The sequence below is a fragment of the Pleurodeles waltl genome, chromosome 4_1, assembly GCF_031143425.1.
Source record: "Pleurodeles waltl isolate 20211129_DDA chromosome 4_1, aPleWal1.hap1.20221129, whole genome shotgun sequence".
Lineage (NCBI taxonomy): Eukaryota > Metazoa > Chordata > Amphibia > Caudata > Salamandridae > Pleurodeles > Pleurodeles waltl.
In genome coordinates, this window is record NC_090442.1 from 937,959,421 (window position 1) to 937,984,324 (window position 24,904).

At 43.4% G+C, this 24,904-nt stretch overlaps 2 protein-coding genes across 3 annotated transcripts in view; one reads left to right on the forward strand and one right to left on the reverse strand.

Moving 5' to 3' along the window:
• Positions 1 to 4,044, reverse strand: part of CRELD2 (cysteine rich with EGF like domains 2) — a 112,668-nt gene extending 108,624 nt beyond the window's left edge. The window contains exon 1 of the mRNA XM_069229706.1: positions 3,784 to 4,044. Coding sequence (XP_069085807.1) covers positions 3,784 to 3,903 — 120 coding nt within the window. The 5' untranslated portion in view covers positions 3,904 to 4,044. The remainder of the gene's footprint in view (positions 1 to 3,783) is intronic.
• Positions 4,045 to 4,134: 90 nt separating this feature from the next.
• The window catches only part of ALG12 (ALG12 alpha-1,6-mannosyltransferase), an 88,917-nt gene continuing 68,147 nt past the window's right edge, over positions 4,135 to 24,904 (forward strand). Inside the window, exon 1 of one of the 2 annotated variants that reach the window (XM_069229707.1) lies at positions 4,135 to 4,227. The gene's annotated coding sequence lies outside the window, so the exon portion shown is untranslated. The remainder of the gene's footprint in view (positions 4,228 to 24,904) is intronic. The other variant, XM_069229709.1, reaches the window with a different exon arrangement.

Below are 24,904 nucleotides of genomic sequence, written 5' to 3' on the forward strand. Positions count from 1 at the left end.
GAAGGTCTCTTCCCCACTGGTCCTTGCGTCCTGGAGGGCAAAACTGCATTACGTCTCACCACCAATTTCACTCTACTGGTATCCCTTCCCCTGCTCAACCACAATTCCAGAAGCTCGATACAGTTTACCATATAAAAAGAAAAACATCTAGTCACTAACCTTTAATTTCATCAAGGCTTCATCAATGTTGCAAATGCCTGTGGGCCAGCAGAACCATATTGATGAAGAGCTTTGCAGCCATTCCAGTCGTCAACTCATTGAATATAGGTATTTTCCCAAAGGAACTCTAAGTGCCTTAGATACAACCCTCCTTAAACCAAACAGGCTTTGAACAAAGAGAACATTCTAACCGCTGGCCAGTAACAGCCTGTTTTAGTCAAAATGATAGAACAATTGAAAGATGGACCCCAAAATATATACCTACATTCAAAGAAAATAACCTGCCTTAAGATAACCAAAACAGATTCTTGTATGTCTGAGGCACAGAAGCAGCAGTAATTTTCACATGGGATGATTTTCAAAAAACTGTGGATTAAAATTGGAGTACCAGCATGACTGTTACTTGAACTCTCCCTTGCCTCTGATACTGTTCACCATCCCAAGCTTCAACAATATTTGACACAATCAAAGTGCAGGGCGCATAACTGAAGCATTCTGCATCTTCTCTATCAGATAGATCATCATCTCACTTCTCCCTTCATGTCAACTCCATGAGTTCACAAGTAATGCAAACAACATCTTTATCATCTCTAACATTTACTTTAGATCTACATTGCACCCAATCTGCTCCTTCAATTCAAAGTATTGCTGTTAAGCAGATCATACCAATCATACTCAAGTATGAAAACTCATCTGACGTTGACTCTGACTCATACTCAATTGGTTAATACCTAACGTCAAGTAATGGATGATATCCAACCACAGCAAAATAAATATGTCACAAATCAAAATATCCGTACTCAGTAAATGGATCAAACGCGTCCATTAACAATATGGCATCAGCAAGTAAGCCATCACCAACAACTAAGCCTATTTGAAGAATCTAGTAATAAATACAGACTCCAGTCTGTCACTAATAGTAAGACTGTGTTTGTCTAATATTTTAAACTGCAGTCTGGCACTTCTTTCCCTCATACTGGTGATAAAGATTTATCTGCCTACATTACTTGAAATGCTTGTCCTGTCCCACTGACTGAAGAGCTAGTGATAACGAGTCCCGACCTAGCTAACTTACTTACATGGGGACTCGTTTTAGGTCAATGAAGCTTTTGACCCCGATTGGGGACTCCTTAAGACGAGATAGCTTTTTGGCATTTCAATCAATAGATCAATCACTTCATCAATATTCACAATTACTAACCAATTTGACTTATCAATACCCTTCAATAAGACTGAAACACCATGGCCTTAGAACCAATAAACGATCACACAAATCTAGTAAAAAGTTAGGATATTTATTCCCTATTAGTTACAATTATAAGGTCATGTTTATTAGTCTCAATATCAATAAGCACATCAAAAGCATTATAATATGGCAACTTGAATAAGACTTTATCAAAGCAAAAATCATGAACATTAGAACAAAGCACGACGTCTACATGAATCAATTTTAACAGAGTATCATTAGCACATTATTCCTCAAAGCAAAGATCCAGTTGTTTGTCTATTTGCATCCGGTATTAGTGAACTCCTTAACTAACTTCTAATTAGCATCAGCATGTTGGGCTTCATGCAAAACAATTTAGAACATCAATTTAGAAAACAACTAACTATGGCCTCTGTCAAAATAGCAGTTGGTACCTAGAAAGAAAAGGCAAACAGACAATTACAATTTCATTATCATATAGTTACCCTCCGTAATGGGTCAGCATACAGAGTCAGTCTTCGTCCTCAGGACATCAGTCTATTTGCCATCAGCCAGGATAAGCAGCAAAGTCTTGGCGAGATATGGTAAGAAGGAATGCTTCCCTCATAAGGAGGAGAAGTAAGTATCGGGCAAGGTAAAGGGTGAGGATGGTTTAACGTAAAGGACAAAAGTCCCTCAGAGTAGCGGCAAGGTAATGGCTCCAAAAGATGGCAAAAGAATGGCTCAGGAAAGAATGGCACGTAATGGCTGATTTCTCCTTGTGACACGTAGTTATATTGATTCTGGCTAACAAGTCTCTAATTTCCAATTGGGCAATATTTGGTGCATTGTTATCTCTGTCCAATGATCCATCGCTCACCTTACTAGAATCTTCACCTAAAACAGTTCTCACGTAGTTTATTGGCTTTTGTAATTGACGTCTTCGACGGGTAGAATGTCAGGTAAGAAAAGTTACACTGGTCACTCCAGTCAGTAGTTCCATTGTCTTGTCCCAGTGCAGGCGACCTTGCACCTGTTGCGAATTACACTGTTTCATTCAGCAAGAATGTCTCCTTGAGCAAGTTGGGTCTCATGAGAAAGAATTTACTACCGTTACACACATATCTCTAGCTTCTGGAAAAGTACAGTTTCATGTCCTTCAGGGAAACAGCACATTGCACGTTAGAAAAACACATTTAATATGAGACCAGGCAGCTAGGCCCAGACCCTTGCTAACTAAGGCCTTGTGATAAATTTAGCACAACCTTAACACATAACCCTTAATACTAATACAAAAATCATACATTAGTACATTATTAATTCATTATTAATCAATTTCACCAATCACCGTATACATTGGTGGGCACACCCCATGGGCACATTTCAAACGCATACATAAGTAGCACATTAATACATTTTCTATGCAACTTCATGATACATTATTTTGCAAGCATTTCATGTTAATATTGAATATAAAAGCTACACTCCAAGACTACCCCCCCCCTTTAAAGTTGGATATAATTGAGCTACTAGTGAGGGTTGAATCAATCTAACTATCGCCATCAGAGATCGGTTACTTCAAGGAAAGTTGTACTCTTGATATTCAAAATCACCCCAACATCCTTTCGACCGAGGCCCCAGCACTAGGGTGACCAGGCGTCCTTGATTTGCTGGGACACTGTCTGTTTTTCACCCGCTGTCCTGGCAAATTTGTCTCACATACCTTTATTCAGAGAAGTTCAACAGAAAACAGCGAAAGGCAACTTTTTATGTGTTCTAAAACGGGAGTATTTAACATTTTCTATCTGTAGTACCTACTTGTATAATGCAATATGTACTTAATTGTATAATGCAGCATGTGTTGATTTTGTACGTCCTATGCACGCTCTGTATTTAGAACCTCTGCTCATTTTGCAGCTGCGTCTGTGTTCTGGAGTTCGGGCCAATCCTCATTCGGTCGGCCGTTGCTTCAGGACGCGGACGCTGCTCCGAGCGTGGGTCCTCTTCTTTAGAGAAATAAATTCTCTGTTAACTGCACCTTACGGTTTCCATCGTGTCTTCCTTGGCAATTAACCCACTACACTGTCGTAAAACTATTTAATTAGGTGAGATAGTGGGCTTCAAAATGTCATTGTATTTCTTTAATTCTAACTGAACATCACTCTGGGTAACTGCAGTTGCTTATTTCAAACGGTGGTGGCACATCATCCCCATTGCCAGGTCCTTCACACTTTTGTCTTCCAGGCATATACAAATAACAGTAAAGCGTGCACAAAAAGTACAAACTTAGGTGGCTTTCCTCCACACATACAAAAAAAGACTGTTGTGTTCCTATTGCTGACCTTGAGCCATGAAGGCGAAACCTCCCTCACTATCTATACCTCAACGTGGTGATGTCCACACCTTTACCCAACCGGGAAGAAGATAGCTGCTCTCACCTTGTGAAATCTCTGCACCAGTTTCTTGCAGGTCTCGCAGGGCTCCTTCGGGCTATAAGCGTGGCTGTAGAAAGTAAACACGGATAGTAAAAGCCCCAGATAGAGAAGCACCCGCCTCATGGTGCGAGGCTTAGCTGTTCGTGTGCTGGCTGCCTCCTCCACCCAAGGGACACAGGGGAGAAGCTGAACGTCATTCAAACCCGGTGTCCCAGACACAGACTCCACCTGGGCGGCTTCCGCCTCTTTGCTCCGCCCAGAGACGCGCGATGTTGTGATTGGTGCACGCGTGCACAAACTGATGACTAAGCCAATCCGAGCAAGCCACGAAAATGGCCAATCCGAAGCCCACGTCTAAAGCCAGAAGGCAGTTCTCGGAGGTGCTGGTGCTGCCGCTTCCCACGTGTACCTTAAGGGCGACGCGTCTGCAGCGACGGAAGCCGGGAGGTACGGTAACTTGATGTGCTCTTACCATTTGAAATAGACCTCTTAATGCAGGGAGAGATGACAGAGTTGGACAGCGACGACCATGGCTTAGGGTGACCAGAATGTTAAAGTCAAAAACCGTGACATGTCATAGAAAAAGGACTACAATTTAATTCAACCGAGGGTGCAAAATGACAGCGCACATCAGCATAAATTTAAAGCACAGGCACTAAAAACATGAATAAATTGCATTTTTTTAAGTCAGTATCATGCCTGTTAATTAAATGGGTTCCTTACAACAGCTGCTAACTATACCTGCTTTTGGAAACCTTAAAAAAGGCACCTCCCACCGTGTTCAGTGGATCCTCTCTAAAAACAGGGACATGAGCTAAAGTTCCCGAAATCTGCCAAGACATCTGGTGAAAAATGGACTCTAGCCCGGCAAATTCCAGGACGTCTGATCACCCTACCAGAGCTCAAGGGCCTAACGGCCTGCGTCTGTCAGATGAACTATCAGTTTGGCCCTTATCGCATTGGGCTCCCTAACCATCCAGCTTCAGTCTAGATTTCCTAGTTGCAACAATAGTCACACAGCCAGATCATCCTTCCCACCCCTCGCCCTCCCTTCTGTACAGACTCTTGCCTTTGATGCAGAATTGCTATTTTCTTTTTACGGGATAGTACTTGCAGAACTTTAGCGGCTCCAGTGCGGTCTCATTCTTTGCGCCCACTGCACAGTTTTCTGTGTACTTATTTGTACCTGGATAATATGATACATTGTACTACAGAAACTTTAGTCAGGGCTTTGAGTCTGAGGGATATTAAAACAATTTAGACGTCTTAACGTTTCCTAATTGGAAGCAAGAGTAGCTCACATGAACTTTTCGTTGTATTCCGGTACCAGCAGTTCTGAAATTATATTGACATCAGCAGGGGTTTCAAACAAACAACAACAGAAGGAAAGAAAAGGAACTTTCTAAGCAGCTCACGTATACTGGAGACTCAGGTCTATCTGAGAGCCATGAGGTGAACCCCCACAAACAAACACACATACTCTGTCTCTTACTTTTCAAAACAATACTGGTATTAGTCAACTGGCTATATGTAATTAGAATGACTCAGTAGGTCGCGTGTTTTCAGCTACGAGCGCTAAGCATGTAGTTACACTGTTCTCATATGTATTGCCATTCAACTCGTCGACCCCAGCATTCAGGGTGATGCTTGTTGAAAAAATCGGACTAACCAAAAGCTACATTCATAACACAGACCACTTGACAACTATAAATAAATACATCTATACAGAGTATTTTTGTTGTAGAATTTTCTTTGGTTATACGTTAACCATGTAGAATAACTTTAATCACAACCGGTGATACTCATGCCTGTCACATAACTGTTTATTTTGTAATGTATATTCCAGTTGCATAAGTTCACATATCTTAGATCAACCCACATCTAACAAGTACTGTGTGCCATTGTCCTTGTACCAACTGTGGTCCAATATTGTTTTGCAAATAGTGATGTAATATTTATTTGTTAGGCATCTGTTGTGCATGCGTCGTTATGCACCATTTGTTAAGTTTTATTATTACAAATGCACGAGTAACAAATAGACCAGTGAGGATTCCTTGACAGTGGCGAGTTGCTGTCTAGATCCAGTCTGACAGAACATGCATGAGTGGTAAAGCGAAGACATAAACTTGTTCAAACGTAGCTGTTTTGTTGCCCATTAATGCTTGCTACATTTGGCGACAACAAGACTTGGGCTCATCTTCCTCCATTCACCGACGCAGGGATTTTGCAAGGTTTCAGTGCATTCAGTGCATTTATTTTGAAGATGTACCCGCAATATCATCATAACGGCGATTTCAGCGGCCACCCACAACTTCAGCTCCGCTTGTCAAAGGTGTGAGGCTCTCATTGCTAACATTCCACTACTAATTATGGCAGACTATGGTTCGCCCATAACTATCCTGAGAGCTACCAAATTTCATGTGTATTGAAGTACCAATTGTACTCTGTCTCCTGCGGATGTCAATCCCAAAGGGTTTCGGGAAAAGAGTTTATGTTGTAGCCAAAGGCAGAAACATTCTAGAGTGGTAGGACCTGGCTAAAACGGGTTTATACTTTATCCCGGGTTTTGACAATTTTGTAGTGGTTGATGATGTTCCGGTATAGTATGATGGTGAAGTGCAGAAGACAGATGATAACTTGCTAGGTGAGTTCAAACCATAGTTTCATTAGCAAGTAGGAACAGTGAAAGGATTTGAACATCAAAACAAGTTGGTTCCAAAAGCACAGCCAATAGCTCACAAGGTCCAGTCAGTGCTTCTATGTGTAAGCGAAGAGCTAAAAAAGACCCTTGAAGAATTGTCATCTCATGGTATTTTTCAATCCACGGATTCTTCGCAATGGATGTCACCCATTGTTATAGTGTGCAAAAGGTCTGGCAAAACCAGATTATCTGCCGACTTGTGTGCTCTCAACAAGAACATTGTAGTGGATTGCCACCCACTACCCAGGATTCATGATCAATTGGCCAGACTGGGTGGGGCAAAGTGGTTTTCTGCAATTGGCCTAAGGTCTGCTTATCATCAGGTTGCTTTGACTACCAAGTCACAAAACTTAACAACCTTTGTGCCGCCTTATGGTGCCTACAAAAATCTTAGATTGCATTTTGGCCAGGTGTCTGCCTCCATTGTGTTTCAAAAACTTATGGACAATTTGTTCAGAGACATCACTGGTTTGCAGGTGTACCAAGGTGACATTTTAGTTTTCGCAAAAGATTTTGAGGGAAAAAAATGACAGGATTTAGAATAAGGTTTTATCTATATTGTTGCAAGGAGGAATGACGATCAGACTGGAGAAGTGGAAGTTTTCCACTGATGAACTAGAATATTTAGCAGATACTGTGTCATGCAATTGTATAAAGCTCTAACCGTCCCTCATTAAGGCAATCAAAAACACAAAGGCACCTTTAGATAAGGATACTTTGCATTCATTCCTGGGGCTAGCTGAGTACTATGCATGCTTCCTCCAGGGTTATGGCCAGGCTGTCGAGCCAATGACAGTATTACTTAGGAAGAGCATGTGGTCAGATGAACTAGCAGAGTCTGTCAAGAATGTCAAAGATTCAATTGTTACAGAACTGGCCTTAATTCCATTTTTGTGAAAGCCATTCATCTCTCATCAATGTCGATGCAAGTATTTGTGGTTTAGTGGCTGAGATGAGCCATAATGTAGCAGGTAGTGAAAAAACGGTTGCCTTTGCATCCAGCACCCTAGGGCCATACAAATGCCAATATTGTACCATTGAGATAGAGGCTGTAGCATGCATGTTGGCCATACAGATGTTCAGGACGTATATCTGGGGTACCAGGTTTGAGATGAACACTGACCACAAACCATTAGTTCACATTTAAACTGTAATCACAGCAACATGTCTGCCAGACTTACCAAATTAGTCTCCAAATTGCAAGACTACAACTTTACCATCAGACATATTCCAGGCAGAAAGTACTTTCAAGGAACTGCTATCTTGCAAGCTGCTAGATGATGATTATCAGGCCTCGAAAAATCTACTCACCCACTCTCGATGACAAGTGAGATTTTTTTTTTTGATGTCGAGCTATTTTTAGGACTTACTCACCCCGTTCTGGTGAGTGAACTTGAGTTGGAAAGGAACAAGTGTTCTGTTCATTCAGAAAATGAAGGAGCAATAAAGATGCCTTTAAACCTTGCTTTATGATAACACATGTGCTGTCTGCTCAAGGACAGAGGTCAAATGTCAGTTTGTCTTTTTACTTAGTGCTGCTTATCTTATCCTAAAAAATGTAGTTTACTTTTTTCTCTTACTACAGTTAGAGGATTTTGTAAAGTGAGCTTTCTGACAATCATTATGGAACAAAAGGCTGTAGGACGTCAGTTTGCATGTAAATAGCATGTAAATAAATAGTATAAATATTTCAAAAATTATTAGGAATTATGCATTGTTTTGTTATTCAGACATGTGATGCAAAGGTTTAAATAGGAGCAAAACAAATCAGAACACTTTAATTGGAGATGTCAAAATGACAAATATTTGCAAAAACTTTATTTCAAAACATACTGTTTGTACACCATATAGTTTTGTATTATATATGGAGCAAACATTTTGGGCCTGATTATGACCTTTGTCGAGGGGATTACTCTTTCACAAACGTGACAGATATCCCACCCGCTGTATTACAAGTTCCATTCTGACCTATGAAACTTGTAATAGGGCGGAATGGATATCCATCACGTTTGTGAAGGAGTAATCCCCTCCGCCAAGGTCGTAATCAGGCACTTAGTCTATTATACAAGAGTTCTTTATACAGCAGACATGCTGCACTACCATATTAATGGTGCTGTCATATGTGGTAATGAAGAAAATGGCGGCTCAATGCATTAAAATATTTGCCTTGGATTACATAATATGGGTTAAGAGCATTACAATTAGGTCAAGTTGATTATTTAAGTCACTAGACCTGCTGTCTAGTAACATTTTTATGATTTTTCGAGATGCTGTGCCTGACTACGAATCATTTATGAGTGGACAGGATTGGAAAGATGCTTATGCAGAAGACCACACATTGGGAAAAGTTATTGAGTACATTGTTTATGGTTGGCCATAATAGAGGTGTTTGGATGGTGATTTGAAGACCTTTTCTCAAGCTTCCAAAGATTTGTCTGTGGTCAGTGGGATTGCACTCAAAGGTGATTGCTTTGCTCCACCCACAAAACTACGCATTATCATAATATCCAAGGCACATCTGGGACATTTGGGGACCACCACAACATGCATGAAGATCAAACAGCACTACTGGTGGCCTGCATTAGAAAGTCTGGTTAACTTCAGAATTGACATGTGTCCTGAGTGTTTGTTGTCCGACAAGCACTGGGAAAGTATGCAAACAGCATTACACCCAACACATTTTCCTGAGGTCATGTGGAAAAAGGTAGGTTTATATTTTTCAGATCCCTATTCAACACTACCAGGTAATATGAGGTATAGTGTTCCTATTTTCGAAGTGGGTATACCATTAATTTGTAGAATCACCTAATACTGAGACCGTTATCAAATTCTTAGAACACATTTTTGTTTCTTTGGAGGGCGCTCCTAAAATTGTGGCTATGCACAACAGCACACACTTTGGGGCTCATTACGAACCTGGCGGTCTCATGACAGCTAGGCTCGTGGATGGCAGTCGAACCACTGCCAATGCAGCAGTCTGAGTGCCATATTACAACTGCAGCAATTGTGCCATGGTCGGATTGCCAGCACCGCCAGGATTAGTCGTCCCGGCGGTCCTAATCTCCCAGGGCAGCAGTGCAAGCAGCGCTGCCCTAGGGATTACAACTTCATTCTCTGCCAGCGATTTCATGGCTGTAGCACCGCCATGAACAGGCTGGGGGAGAATGGAAGCAGGGGGCACCAGTGCAGGGCCCCCCTGGCCAGACAGTGAACATTGCGAGGGTGCTGGTGCACCCTGCAATCTACAGCATTGCCGCGGCTCGATTATCAGCCAGAGACAATGCTGTAGGGTGTTTCTCGCTAGGCAGGTGGGTGGAAACACAGGTTTCCGCCCGCTGACCTAGCGGGAGCCTCGTAATGGGCCCAGCGGGGAGGTAGCCACATTGGCTGCAACCTCCCCATTGGAATTTCGACCGGCGGCTCAAACCGTCCGCCATAATCAAAATGAGGGCCTTTGTGTCTGACCACATGAGGAAATTTTGTTCCAGTATGTAGACTAAACAATTGAAAGTAGCTCTGCACTCACCTACCTTTAATGGTTTAGTTGAGCATGGTAACAAGATCATTAAGGAAGGTACAGACTGCTTTAGCATCAGGATTAGATGTGGGCATATTTGTTACTTAGAAGGTCTGGAGTTATAATACGTCCCCACTTTGCACCACATCTGTGACCACTTTCTCATTGCTAAAGGGGAAGTGCGCAAGCCATTATTTCCGTCATGGCTCAGTGAAAGCGTGCGCAAGAATGTTCCCAGTCTAGAGATGATGTTGCCTCAAAGGTGTTGGCACAACAAACTTACATGAAAAATAATTATTATAAAAAATACAGTTGTGTGAAAGTAGATATAGAGGTAGGTGACTGGATAATGAATACGAACCCCATCAGAGCTAAGAAAGGTGAGTCTAAACTCTGTGTGCCAGTACACTCAGCAAGGGTGCAGCACTTATTTTGGGAAAAAGATGGTGGAATAAGAGGCAGCTAGTAAAACTTACGCCAGAGCAGGTAAGCATCATGAGTAAGCGGAAGGGTTCTGTTCTCGATGCTGATAGGGCATAATGGTTACCACCTGTGAGTGGTCAGCCGCAGCCAGGCAACTGTGTGGAAGATGACCATTTGCATGTTGGTGAGAAGTTCTCTGCAGCAGGTGAACCTATTAGTTAACTTGATGGTGTGCGATCTGTGGGGTCCCGCATTAGAAGGGCTCCCTAGAGGTTTGATGATTTTGTACTCTTGAAATTGGTTATGGATATTGTATTTCATTTATTAATTTATGTACTTTTACTTTATTTTTTTGGTAATTATTTGTTTTCATTTTAAATGTCGGCATGTGATATGATGATGTTTTGTTTTGCAAATAGTAGTGTAATAGGCATTTGTTAGGTATTTGTTGTGCACGCATTGTTATGCACACATTTATTACGTTGTGATATTACACACGCGCATGTAACAAACTAACCAGTGAGGATTCCTTGGCAGTGGCGAGTTTCTGTCTGGATCCAGGCTGACAGGACGTGCCGCGCCGTGAGCGGTAAAGCAAAAAAATAAACGTGTTCAAACTTAACTGCTTTGTTGCCCATTATTGTTTGCCACACCAACTCCATCCCATTCTTGTGTTAGAATAGCCTGTAATATCCTTTGTGCCCTCATCCCGTTTATTTCTTTACTGGTGTTTTGAATGCTAAGAGTGAATGATGTAATTGAATGTTGGTGTCTGGTGTGGAGCGGAAAATAAGAGATGGGGCAGCAGGAGGGAGGATGACAACTTGACAGTACAAACCTGTTGTAGCAAAGACGGGTGTAGCGGCGGTGGGGGGGGCGAGAGACAGGGGTTCCGGCGCTGGGCGCGGTCCAGGTGCGGATGGGTTCAGACGGGCTTGCCTTTAGCGCACCAGCGGCATGGCCGCCATTAAGTAGGGAGGGGGGGAGGAAAGGACAGGTGGGAGGCAGGGGCGAAAATGGTACGAAAAAAGGGGGCGGGCCACGGGGGCAACAGCGGCGGGAGTGCAACTCAAGAGAGAGGAGGGACCGGGGCAGCAGCCGCGGGGGAGAGAGAGAGGGAGGAGAGCGAGCGAGAGAGAGTGGAGGGAAAAGCAAAGAAGTAAAGCAAAAGTCAAAAGGAGCACAGTGGAGAGCGAATGGCAAAAAGGGGCACAAGGATGCAGACACGGAAGAGAAACCACACAGAGAGCGAAGCAGAGAAAAGGAGGAGAGAGGCAGAGGGCAGTCTAGTAGGAAAGCAGAGCTCTCCCACTAGACACCAGGGATGAGGTGCAGTTAGAAGCTTGCGGGTGGAGGAGTGCCTCGAACTCCTGACAGGTGTCAGGAGTTCAGAGGAACGAGGGCTCTACTTTACAGGTGGAGCTACAGGAGGCAGAGCAGTTCCCTGACCAGGTCATTGGTATTGCTCGGCCTACCGTGCAGTGGCCACCATTAAGTAGGGAGGGGGAAGGAGAGGACAGCTGGGAGGCGGCACCGGGGGTGAAAATGGTGCAAAAAAAGGGGGCGGGCCACGGGGCAGCTGCAGAGGGAGTGCAGTGTGAGAGAGAGGAGGGGGCGGGGCCACAGTGGCAGCAGCGGCAGGGGAGAGACAGAGAGGAGGGGAGTGTTTTGCTTTACTTTTGAGTGAGCCAAGATATACACACTGAAAAGAGTTGAAAAGATTCTCTGGAATGCACTTCTTAATCTGAAGAAGACATTTATTATAGCTTTCTGCAAGGTTTGTGAAGGAAGATTTGAATAGTAAAAAGTGTACTCTCAAAATGTGCAACAACAACGTAAGAAAGAATCTTCAATATATAAACAGCAAATATATACATGCAAGGATACAAACACTTATATTGATATATATTCATATGCAATGCTAAGCAAATAATTAATACACATTCATCACCGTAGGGCCTGTCAGATGCTTCATCTTTCTCATGCCAGCAAGAAGATGACCCTGTTCAACTGTGAGAAAGAGATCCTCACCCTCACAGGACGAATGTCAGGCATTTGATGTCCAATCCTGACCGAGGTCTCGGAATTCATTGCTACTGAGCAGGGCCACCTTTTTATAGCTTAAACAACCATGGAAAGAGCCTTTTAGAAGACCCCCCTCTCACATGGAAATATAAAAAAATGCTGACTAGTTTAGGTAAACCTTGAAAGGAATGCATCGGGAGCTGGCCACCTTCCCAAGACACGCCTCCAAAAGTCAAACCGTTCTCCTGCCTGTGATAAACACTAGCTTGTTACGATCCTATCTTACCGACTGCTTACCTCCTTCATATCGTGTACCAGCACTAGCTCTTCGTGAGAAGGAAAACATACAGAAGTAGAAAAACACATTGCTTAAGATGTTTGCACAGAAAAATACTTTAACGTGGCGGTGAAGCTAAGCTGAACACAAAATGGAGTTTAGGCTGAATACAAAATGGAGTCTGTAACAGGGTGACCACTAAAGTGATAATAGGCAGCTAAGCCAGGTGCAAAGCGGTGTGACACGACATCATTGGTCAACATGCAAATAACATTACAGGGAGGGAGCGAGAGTGAGTGAGAATGGAGGGAAAAGCAAAGAGGTAAAGCAAAAGTCAAAAGGAGCACAGTGGAGCGCGAACAGCTAAAAGGGGCACAAGGGGGCAGACACGGAATAGAGAGCACACAGAGAGCGAAGCAGAGAAAAGGAGGAGAGAGGCAGAGGGCAGCCTAGTAGGAAAGCAGAGCTCTCCCACTAGACACCAGGGATGAGGCGCAGGCAGAAGCCTGCGGGTGGAGAAGGGCCTCGAGCTCCTGACAGGAATCAGGAATTCAGAGGAACGAGGGCTCTACTTAACAGGTGGATCTACGGGAGGCAGAACAGTTCACTGCCCAGGTCATAACATTTTGACTTCTGTGGATCCCCACTGAATCATGACTGGAATCCGGGCACCCCCACTAAGTCATTACTGGAATCCAGGAATACAAAAATACATAAACAAGTATACTTCAAACATATAAAGAAATGGCAACATATGTATATAATTCACAATCAAATATAGAAAAATCCAAATTGTAATGCAATGGTTACAACTGTTCTGAATTAGATTTTTATTTCATAAAGGCAAAGAGATATGTGGAACTCTAGCACATCACTTTGGGCCTGATTTAGAGTTTAGGGGACGGGTTACTCCATCACAAACATGGCAGATATCCCGTCCACTGTATTATGATTCCTATTGGATATAATAGGATCGTAATAAGGTGGACAGGATATCCGTCAAGTTTGTGACAGAGTAACCCATTCGCCAAATTCTAAATCAGGTCCTTTGTCTTTTTTGTAGTCCTAATGTATGCACTCTTTTGTTTGCACTTCAATTGAGGCCACCCATCGTCTTATTTAAATTCTGTTTTTTGGACTTGCACTGCTCCAGCAAGTCAGACTACATATACTAACTTAATTTTTAGCCTCCAATTTCTTTTAAATCTAGAGAATGTTTAGAAATTTTCAATTTTGTTTGTTTATATATGCTTTATTAATCGTACTGTTTAATTTTCTTAACAATAGCAGACTCCCTGGATAGACATCACCGACTCCCTGGGGTCTGAAGACCACAGGTTAAGAACTGCTTAAATAGGGTTTCACTAGCATTTTTCTGCCAAACGTCTCAGTGATTAGGTTCTTACACAAGAGGAGTGTGGGTGTAAAGCTTCTACATAGACACCATCCCAGTACAAAACATACATTGTTGGACATATATTTTATGTTCAGGCTTCACATAGCAGAACTGCCTTTCAGTCTACCCATGGGTCAGGCATCAGACACCTGCGCTAACCCTCATTTGACAGGGATCCATCACCAAAGGGCAAGAGCCTTCTCTACGCTTTCTTCTAAAATTGCAAACAGCTCTGCTTTTAGTGCCTGAGTTTACCCAGTAAATATGCTGAAAACCCATTCATGCAAGATATGAGTTGGGGTGTTATTTATGTTGAATTTTATAAAGTGCAGCGAACACCATAAAGACACATTGGCACTGAACTGATTAAAAACATCAGAAAAAATATGAAGTTAAACAATAAAGCAGTTTAATTTTAGGAGCAGTCCTCTATTTTGTGCAGATAAAGATGGAGTACACTTAAAATATAGAGCGAAAGAAAAGAGGGGATATGCCCCTCATTCCCTTCTCTGCCATCTAGCAATTCTAAATTGTGGGTCTGATAGCAGGAGAAAAGAGCTAAAATGAAGGAATAACATACTTGGAACCAAACACATAAGCAGCATGGACCCCAATAACAGACTGTAAGCAAAAAAGAGCACCTTACGGTGGATCGTCCTAGAAGAGTCAACCAGTGCTAGTTATGGTGCACCCCGGAGAACCTACCAAATTTACTGAAATTCAGAGCAAATCATGGTGCTATATTCTGAACACCTTGAAGCTTGTAAATAGCTGACTCAGGAAGGCCAGCATAACAAGCATCACATAGTTCAATATAAAAATGATGGTAGCATTAACAACACTAGCTTTTAAGTGGCACAGAAAAAAAGGCTTCTCTTCATGATACTGATTGGGATGTAGAAGAACAACACAAATGCAACAGCAAGATGAGGCAGGTGAAAATGTCATTATTGTACTTTTGTCTGATGACCTTGAGTGCAGCCACAGGGGTAGTCTTCGCACCGAAACCAGGCTTTAATCTCATCCAACTGGCTTCTAGTTACTGTTGCTCAAGATGTTTAGAAAACCAGAGATCCAGACCTTTTCACCATTTTTTTTACTACTGGAAAATGAAAAATTAGTCTGTAGCTTCTCATCCGTGGCCCCAAGTCAAACTTCTCATTTTCTTCCATCCACTAGTGGCAGTATTAGATAAAACAGACAGTAAGGGCAAAGATAAAAGCAGATATAACAGACACACACAAAGATTTTAAAGTCCAAACTGGATATACATTATCTGGGCCGTTTGAAGATATAAACTTACAGCAGATAGAAAAATGAGCACACTGGATAGGATTGTGATGCCAAACTGAGACTAAAATATTGCAAGCTATGTACCATCACGAGCACATGCATAGAGGAGCACAAAGACAGATTTGGCGACCAAAAAACTTGTTTTTCAGTAATGTAGAATTTCGGTGCTAATTAGTGCAATCTTTAATTGCTACTACCCCATTGTGGGTTATTTAATTGGTAACAAAATTAACTTTCCCTGCCTTCCCTACCTCAAAATTAGAACTAACATGTGGAAATATTTCTGCATGTTTTGCATTTATGTTTTAGCATTTCATGTTGATAGATTTTATCAGAAAAGCTTGAAGAAATCTGTCCGGAGAAATTGACAGAATGTGGCAATTGATGCATAACTCATAATTCCGTGTGTGTGCAAACATCCATTTGTGCCTGGATCGAAATTTGGAACACTCCTTTGAATCTAAGTCTAAGTAAAGTCTGTACATTTATAGACGGCGTTATTAGGTTCTGACAATAGAGAATTGACTAGATCTGTATTACCACTGTTATAGCCCCACAGTGTTGTATGGTCTACTGTATTGTAGTTGTATTTATAGAGTGCTTCGTACCTGTAACAAGGCGCCAAATCACATTTGTGGAATATTAGCATGCTGTGGAACACTGTGTTTGTTTTGCAGCCTGTATGGGGATTTTTTTGTTGTGAAGCCTCAGGACGAGAGATATGCATGTAATAAGTTTGGTGCTATGCTTTTGAAAGAATGTGAAGAGAAAATGAGTGAAAGAGGTTTCTTAAGCATTCAGTTCTAGTCGATGGACAGAAGTGTGTGAGTGCAGTGTAGCCTATAGTTGAAGTCTTCTGGTTTGTGGATATGGCTAAACTGCTGAAACTGTGTTCTAAACAAGCATAAAGGTGTGCTTAAGTACGAGTGGAGGAAAGAAGCGAGAGAGCAGATGCAACTGCACAAGCCAGTACCTGCCACTGTGTGGTGGTCTGTTATTTTCAGTTTGAACAGCATTGGTGATGGGGCTTGGAACATTCACAGCGATAAAGGGAGCTCCCCGTGTGTGATGTAAACCCAGGCATGCAAGCAGTTACGTGGCTGGAGACTGCAAGTAATCACCCCCAAAACAGGCTCTGTGGAAGGAAAAAGCCCTCTGAACTTCACAACAGTGTACAGCACCAACAATACGCTTTGCTTAAGGCAACGATTACCTGGGGTCTGTAAAGGGAAGAGGCTTGGGAGGGTCTGGAGCATGTATTAGAATCATTGCTAAATCCTGATGACAGAATATATCATTATTTATTTCAGTTCCTGTTTAAATAGTGGCTGATGGTATAAATGGAGTCAAAGCATTAAGAAAAAAAAGCAAAGCAATGCTTCTGCCAGATATGCAATGTCGCCCTGATATAATTATGTATTCTCTGTCTTTTGTTGTAGTTAAAGTGTGATGAAGTACTAATGCTCTGTATTTGTAGATATGGTGGAATGTGATAAGTGGGCCTTTAATACCTGTTGATTTATCCCCAGCCACTTTAAGTAGCCCACCATAGCCCCGATTACAAGTTGTGCAGTACTGCTGATACTTGGCAGTATGGTGTAGTAGTAACCCACCAGAACTGTGTAATTGTGAGATAAACTTCAAGGAATAGGGAATTGCTATGTAACTCTGATTTACCAGGCACTATTCTGCATGGCATTCCCTTTTCCATGGGTGTTTATGCACATGTTTACCATCTGCTCTGGCTGTTCTAAGGCAGGGTGAAGGAGGGTGAAGAAAGAAGTGGAGAATGTTGGGTGGCAGGGCAGAGCAGATAGTGCTCCTCCTGTGCTTTGTGTGAGGTATGAGCAGTGGTCTTGGAAGGAGTCCAGACTTCAATGCACCCTTTCCCACAGTGATTTTACCTGCTGGATTTTCTGCCTGGTGAAATCGGATTTGTTGTTCCCGTACCCAGGAAATCCAACTGTATAAGAACACTGACCCTCTCATAATTTTGCGAACAGAATTCCACACTGGAATCCACTCCACAGTTTCCAATCAGGGCCCATTTATTTTATGGGCTCCTTTCATATGATTAAGCACAGAGAGAGTGCGCCACCATGAGGTACAATAAGCTATGAAAACACACACTCTGCATCTCATACCTATAAATGGCTTGTGAATAACGTCAGTGGTTGAAGTGTGAGGAATCTATTGGTAACAATGTTTTCAGTATTTTTAAATTATATAATAACAGTTCTCATGCTTTTTTGTCACGAAGCAACCGAACCTTCCGGTGTCCCTGGCTGAAAATGAAGGGTGTGGGTCTCCTATTCTGTAACGGCACATTAGAGTCAGACAGAGAAAGAGGAAACACGCCTTCTCACCAGGGTGCCTGCCAACAGAAAGAAATGTAAAACTGTGGAATTGGTTATTCAGTAAATCTAAAGGCTGCTTCACAGCCACTATGTGGTTTTAATTGATGGAGTCATTTGAGGTTTGATGGGGACTAAGATTTATTCTTTTTGAGAGGTAAAGTACTACTTTCAGCTGAGTTCTGGGGTGTGTTCTTCAAAGTAAACTTATAAAAAGAGATTTGCGCTAGGGACAGTCTGATTGTGTATTACTAAAAATATATGTTTTTAATACATCTTACATAAACACTAAGGGGCTGACTTGGAGATAGGCAGAGGGGGGTACTCTATTGCGACGGGGACAGAGTAACCACTTCATCAAACTCTGTCCACCTGCACAATTTAGAGGTGGGTGACCGCCAGGGTTGCAATGGAATAGATTTTACTCTGGCATAAACCTTTCCTGGAACGGCCCAAGGGAGTAAGGGATGTCAAAGGTAAACCACCTGGCTGCCAACCTGACAGAAAAAAAGAAAAGAATTACCACCACATCATCGAGGAAAACAAGTCCTGTGGTGTGGGGATCATTAGTATTTTTTTCCCCAAAACAAACTGCTGCTTGGGAAGTTTGTTTTTGAAAAAAAATAATTTTAGAAAAGTTTAATTCCCGTCCGTCATGTTTGATGAAGCCATCTGTCAAACTTTTCCTACATTGTCAGGAATCACAATGATGGCGGTTCCTGCCAATTTACAGAGAAGTCAACGGGGCTAGTGGACATATCTAAATTTGATGGGTGGAGTTAAGGCAGGGTGGTGGACATAAAGTTCTCCTTCACCCTGTCTGCCTTGCTCTATCTGCCAAACCTAAAATCAGGCTGTAAGTCACTGCACATTTTGCAGCGGCCTATGTTACCAACTAATCAATTGATCAGCATTTGATAAAGTGCAGCACTGTCACCCCTAATCTGTATCTGGGTGCCAAGTCTCTGTTGATCAGCGAGGTCTTGAGTTTCTCTCTGAAGTCTGCCAGGAAGGGTGCTGTTCGGCTGTGGGGAAGTGGGGGACAGGCAGATCGCCCAAGGCCTTGGTGGCGATTTAGGAGACTAAGTGCTGCTGCTGCAGCTACGACAAATGCAAGGGGTGTGCGCAAGGGCAAGAGAGGAGGAGCACAGTTGTCTTGAGGGTAGATGGAAGTTCAGTTGCTGGTTGATGTAGGATGGTTCTTGATTGTGTTGAGCTTTGTAGGCATGCATGAGGACCTTGAACAGGCATCTCTTCTGAATGGGGAGCTAGTGGGAGTTTCTGAGGTGGGGTGGTGATGTGCGTCCGTTTGGGGAGATCCAGGATGTGTCTGGCTGCTGCATTCTGTATGGTCTGGAGTCTTTTGAGGAGCTGGGAGGAGATGCCTGCTTTGAGAGCATTGCCTTGTTTGTGGCAGCTAGTGACGAGGGCCTCAGTGACAGTTTTTCTGGTGTTGACTGGGATTCATCTGAAGATTCAGCGGTGCATGCAAAGGGTGTGGAAGCAGGAGGAGGCGACTGTGTTGACTTGTCGAGTCATGGCCAGTTTGTTGTTGAGAGTGATGCCTAGGTTGCATGCATTGCCTGTGGATATTGGTGTTTGTCCGATTACTGCTAGCCACCAGCTGTGGTCCCAAACAGAGGTGGTTTTCCCAAATATCACTACTTCTGTCTTGTCGCTCATCCAATTGGCTGCATTGGTCATGGCGTCCCACAAGTTTTTTTTGTTGGAGGGGTCCCTGGTGACCAATATGATTAGCGGAGTGTCATCAGATCTGACGAAGTCTGCAAGGGGGGTGATGTAGGTGATGAACAGGGTGGGGCTGATGGAAGATCCCTGGGGCATGCCACATATGATGTTGTTGGGTTTGGAGGTGAAGGGAGGCAGCTGAAAGCTCTGTGTGCAACCTGTAAGGAAAGAGACAATCCACTTTAGGGCATTTTGCTGTATGCTGATGTTGTACAGTCTGTCGATCAGGGTGTCGTGGAAGTCGGTGTTGAACGCAGCAGAGAGGTCGAGAAGGATCAGGGCTGCTGTTTCTCCACGGTTAAGGACAGATCAGATGTCGTAGTGGTAGCAATCAGCACTGACTCAGTACTATAGTTGACAAGGTAACCTGATTTTGAGGCGTCAAGTAGGTGGTTTTGATCCAGGTGCTCAGTGAGTTGTTGGTTGATGGCTTTCTCAAGTACTTTGGCCAGTTGAGGGAGCAGGGAAATCGGTCGATAATGTTTGAGATTGTTGGGGTGGGTGAAGGGTTTCTTTAGAAGGGGTCGGACCGCTGTGTGTTTCCTTCTGTCCAGAAAGGCTGCCATGGAGTTGGAGGTGGTGATGATGCTGGTGAGTTCGGTACTGATTGGGATGGTTCCTAGGTTGAAGAGTTGAAAGGGGTACATGTCAGGGATCACGCTGGAGTAGATGGAAGACATGACGGCCATGGTGGTCTGAGTGGAGACCAGTTGGTGATAACTCTGTTGGTGTGTGTTGTTTGGTTGAGTTGGTTGAGAGACGTGGGCTGGGAGTCGAAATTGTTGTAGACAGAAGCAATCTTGCTATGGAAGTATTCAGAGAATGAGTTGCACACCTCTTGGGAGGGGTGGATGGTGTTTTCTGTGGCTATCGGGTTGAGAATTCCTTGACTATTTTGAAGAGCTCTTTTGTGTGGTTGGGTGCCGTGTTGATGTGGGCTGTGATGGCTGCTTTCTTGGCTTCCTTGCTGCGTAGGTGGTAGTTACTGAGGGCTGTTTTATGGACGGCTCTGTCGGAGGGGTTCCTTGTGGCGTGCCATCATTTCTTGTGTTGGTAGCAGTTCAGTTTGATGGTTCTGAGCTCTGGGGCGAACCAACTGCTGTGTTTTGAGGTTTTGCTGGTTTCAACAGGGTGCCTGTCCGCACAGTTGGTGATCCATGTGGAGAAGTTCTGGATGGCTTGGTCAAGGTTTGATGATGCTTCAGGTTGGGTGGTGCTGAGCGTCTGTGTCCACTGTGTATCTGTTACCTTGCTCCAGCTGCAGTGGGAAGAGCTTTGATACTTGGAGATGGCGTGCTGAGCATCGGAGATTGTGAAGTGGATGATGGCGTGGTCGGTCCAGGTGACTTCTGTGACGTGGCTGAATTTGATTCTGTCACTGTTGGTGAAGATGGTGTCAACAGTGTGACCGGCTTTGTGCATTGGTTCGGTGACCAGTTGGGTGAGACCATTGTTGTTCAGATTCTCGAGAAGGGTGGTGGAGTTGTCTTTGTTGTGGTCATCGATGTGGTAATCAAGGTTGTCGACTAGGACATAATGGTAGGAGTCCATGGTTAATGGTTATAAATGGCGTTGCAGAAAGCTGGTCGGTGTCCCAGTGTTCTGTATACAAGGGTGCCTCTTATCGTGGTCTTGGCGTCTGTCTGTAGTTGGAAGTTGAGGTGTTCATGAGAGGCATGGGGTCATCGTTGGTGACAATGCATCTGATAGTTTCTTTCAAGGTGATGGCATTGCAGCTGCCGAGTTTGTTGCAGCGGTCTTGGTGTATCATCTTGTAACCATCAGGAGTTGCGGTGGCGATGTCTGGTTTCGAGAAGGGGTTGAGCCAGGTTTCAGTGATGAAGGCAACGACAGACTAGAGGGTAGTGATGGTGTCACATATTTCGGTTGTGTGCTTGCAGAGGGATCAGGCGTGAAACACGATGCACTGGATTGGTTTCGGGTTGTTTGTGGTCTTGTGGGTGGAAGTGGCGTGGGGGTCCCTTGCGGGCTGGCCGACCTGTGTTTCATGACAAGTGGCAGTGGCAGTGGCAGTAAGTAAAGAGTCCTTTGGTTGATTGCAGTGAGGATGTGTGGCAGCAGTGTTTCTGGTGACTGGGGTCCAGGAGCTCCTTAATGGTGTCGCAGCGAATGGCGGGAGGGCCAGGATTCCTAGTGTTGGACACGGTCCAGACACTGACTCGCTTGCCTTTGGCGCACTGGCGGTGCACCCGCTGTGCACGCCAGCTCCGCAGCTGCGCAACAGCCTCCATTAAGTAGGTACTGGGGCACTGGATGGTGGGAGATGAAAAACAGTAGGGGGACGGAAATGGTGGGAAAAAAGGAGAAGGAGCAGAAAAATGAGCAGAAGAGAGACAGAGAAAAAGGAGCAGAAAACGAGCAGAAGGGGGGCAGTAAAATTAGAAGAGAGGGGAAAAAGGAACATAAAAAGTAGCAGAAAAGAGGGATACAATTTTAAAATAATGACTTATTTATTCACAGTGCTTTGGTCACAAGCTGGGACCTTTTAGCACTATAAATATATACCCCCATTCATTAGTGCACCAACCAGGATTCAGTTCTCTGGTAATTTAGTTACACTCTCCGATATCTACAGTGATCACATTAACCAGTTAGTCAATAAAAGAATGCATTTCCCACAAATTACTTTAGTTTACATTTATTGTTTATATTAGATGTGTATGTTAAGTGTATTTACCTGAAGATGAAAGGCCAATAAAGTAGTTGTAGAACTTTTCTCTTCTTTTTTTTTTTGTTGCCACTGCCTGCCCCAATTCCCTTTGCACTAAGGTTCACAGCCTCATATGTTTGTATGCATTCAAGCCTCTGGATGCAAAATTATTTGAGGCCGTCATCTGTAAATCAGCCCAGCACACTTCAGTTAAAGAACTGTCTGAGTCCTAGAACCATCAGCAGTCCCATCTTAGACACACACAGAGTTTGGGGTGCTGAAGCCCTTTTAGCCCCATAGGCATTGCACACCTGTTTAAAGCAAACCTGCTTTTTTCAGTGATAATGTTTCTAACATTTATATTCTGTTATGTGGATTTTTATAGCACATTTTTCACCTGTGATTGTATCCTGGTGCTTTGCATGTGTGTGGGCTTACTAGAAGAGTCTGCTCTTCAGCTTCTTGCAGAATTCAAGATGAGATTAGTGGGCCTCTCACATATGCTAGTGAAAGTTCAGGTGAGCAGAGATGCCTGGTTGGTTGGTGGAACTGCATCAGTCTATTCTGGTAGGCTGGACCTGTCATATTTATTGCTGTGTGTGTGTAGGGAAAAGCTTGAACTTTGCATGCTTAGGTATAGGAAGCCAGTGTAGTACCCTTACCTGTATCGTTCAGTGACACTGGTGTGGGAAGCTGAGAACCAGACTGGCTGCTGCGTTTTGGATGGTCTGGAGTCTTTGTGAGCTAGTTGGTGATTGCTGCTTAGATAGTGTTCTGGCAGTCCAGTCTGCAGGTGACAATGGCTTCGGTGACGGTTTTCCTGGTGTTGCTGTGCAGCCAATTGAGTATCTTTTTTAGTAACCTCAAAGTGAAAGCAGGACCTGGTGACCGCGTTGACCTGGGTGGATATGTCCAGATTGCTGTTTGATAATGATTCTTTTGTTTCTTGTTTGAGTACTGGGGGTGGGTCAACGGTCCCTAGGCCACCAGTCAGAGTCCCATGGCTAGGTATCTCTTCCCAAGCTCACCACTTCAGTCCTGTCTGTTTTGCATTTGAGTCACTTGGACTTAATCCAGGTGGCACTTCAGTCATGCATCCTCAGCATTGTACCCATTAATGTCTGTCTTGCTGGGCCAAACATTGCTGGTACTCTAAATAATTCATGATGTGTATATATGATCCAAGTTTGTCTTAAAGTGAATCAAAAGCCATATGTAGGGTTTGATCTAGGTGCAACTTCAGTGCCAACATATTCTTAAGTGCTGTAGTAGCCCACGCTCCTTGAAGGAAAAGATTCACTGGCTCTGGTGATTCTTGCTGCCTTTTCCCTTAACTGTTAAGTAATGGAAAAAATAATCTTCTGCAGGAAACAATTTCGGATTCTAGTAGTTGCAGTCTGGACTGTACATGTTCAATACTGAGTTTCCTGGCAAGTCGAAGGGCAATTTGCATTACTCTTGTGCCTCCCCTCTTGCTGAACAAAAAAGCTTAAAATATTTAGGGATAGTTTTCTTTTGATTGGAAACTTGCTACCTCTAATTTGGAAACTCTTACTATGGCTAGTAAGGAATGAGGAAAATATTGATACAACTGTACATTATTTTACTTCTGTTAGTTGGCTACAGACAACTTTAAATTAGACTAGGCCTTAACTCCTGCTTCTTGTTATCTATTACCTTCATCCAGGCTTCCTTTTAGCCCAGGATCTAGAGATGAAACATGGATCTAGACCGTTGTCAGTTACTTAAGCTACACAGAATCCACAGAGCAGGATGAGTTCACTAAAGTCTAACCACCTCTTCTCAGATGCAGAGCAATTCCCCAAATAACTAGATTGCATCAAGCTTCTATGACACTGCTCACAAGCTATAAGTTCTCAATTCATTAACTAGATGCTTGCTGCTGCTAAAAATATAGAATCTCTGACCTACTTTGTTCTAGGCAAAAGCACACCTGTGTGTATGTCCATGCATCGTCCTCCAAGCACCTTTTGGGGCCTTACCTAAGATATCAGATACTTTCCATCTTGTCTGTCCTTTTACTTACACATTCCTCCACCCAATCTAGCAAGCTTTGACTACTACTGTTTAGAAAAGGCATGCATACTATAACCTCCAACTGTTTGGGAAAGATATAACATGCTCAGGCCGGCAAACAGCTGGACGTGTAAAGAGCACTATGAGACCATACTCATGGCAACAGTGCAGTTTTACAAATAATGGGTAAAAACGTGTTTGTCATATAATAACATTTGTATAAAGCACTAATATTGCACTTCAACCATTTCTAAGCACTGTAAACAAACATTAGAATGCTCAAATCAGTTAATTTGTCACTATTGTATTGGGTAGTTGTGAGAGGAGGCCTCTTTTTGGATGGTTAGCCCCCACTTTTTGCCTGATGTTGATGTGTTCTAGAAGTTGGTAGTGCCCTTGGCCCCTGCTAAACAGGTTCCCTGGGCCAGATCTCTTTCCCTAAAACTGTTGCTGGGCACAATTGGTTATACTCTTGAATACCCCTGTAAGTCCCTAGTAAATGGGTACCCCAGTACCCAGGGCAAGAGATATTGAGAGTAGACCTCTGGGGGCAGCAGCACTAATTGTGCCTCCCACAAGGGCCCTACATCCAGCAATGCCATTGTAGGCTGAGTGTACTGGGGCAACCCTAAAAGAATAAACTCGACATGGCACACTCTCTGTGTGCCCTGTCAACCATAC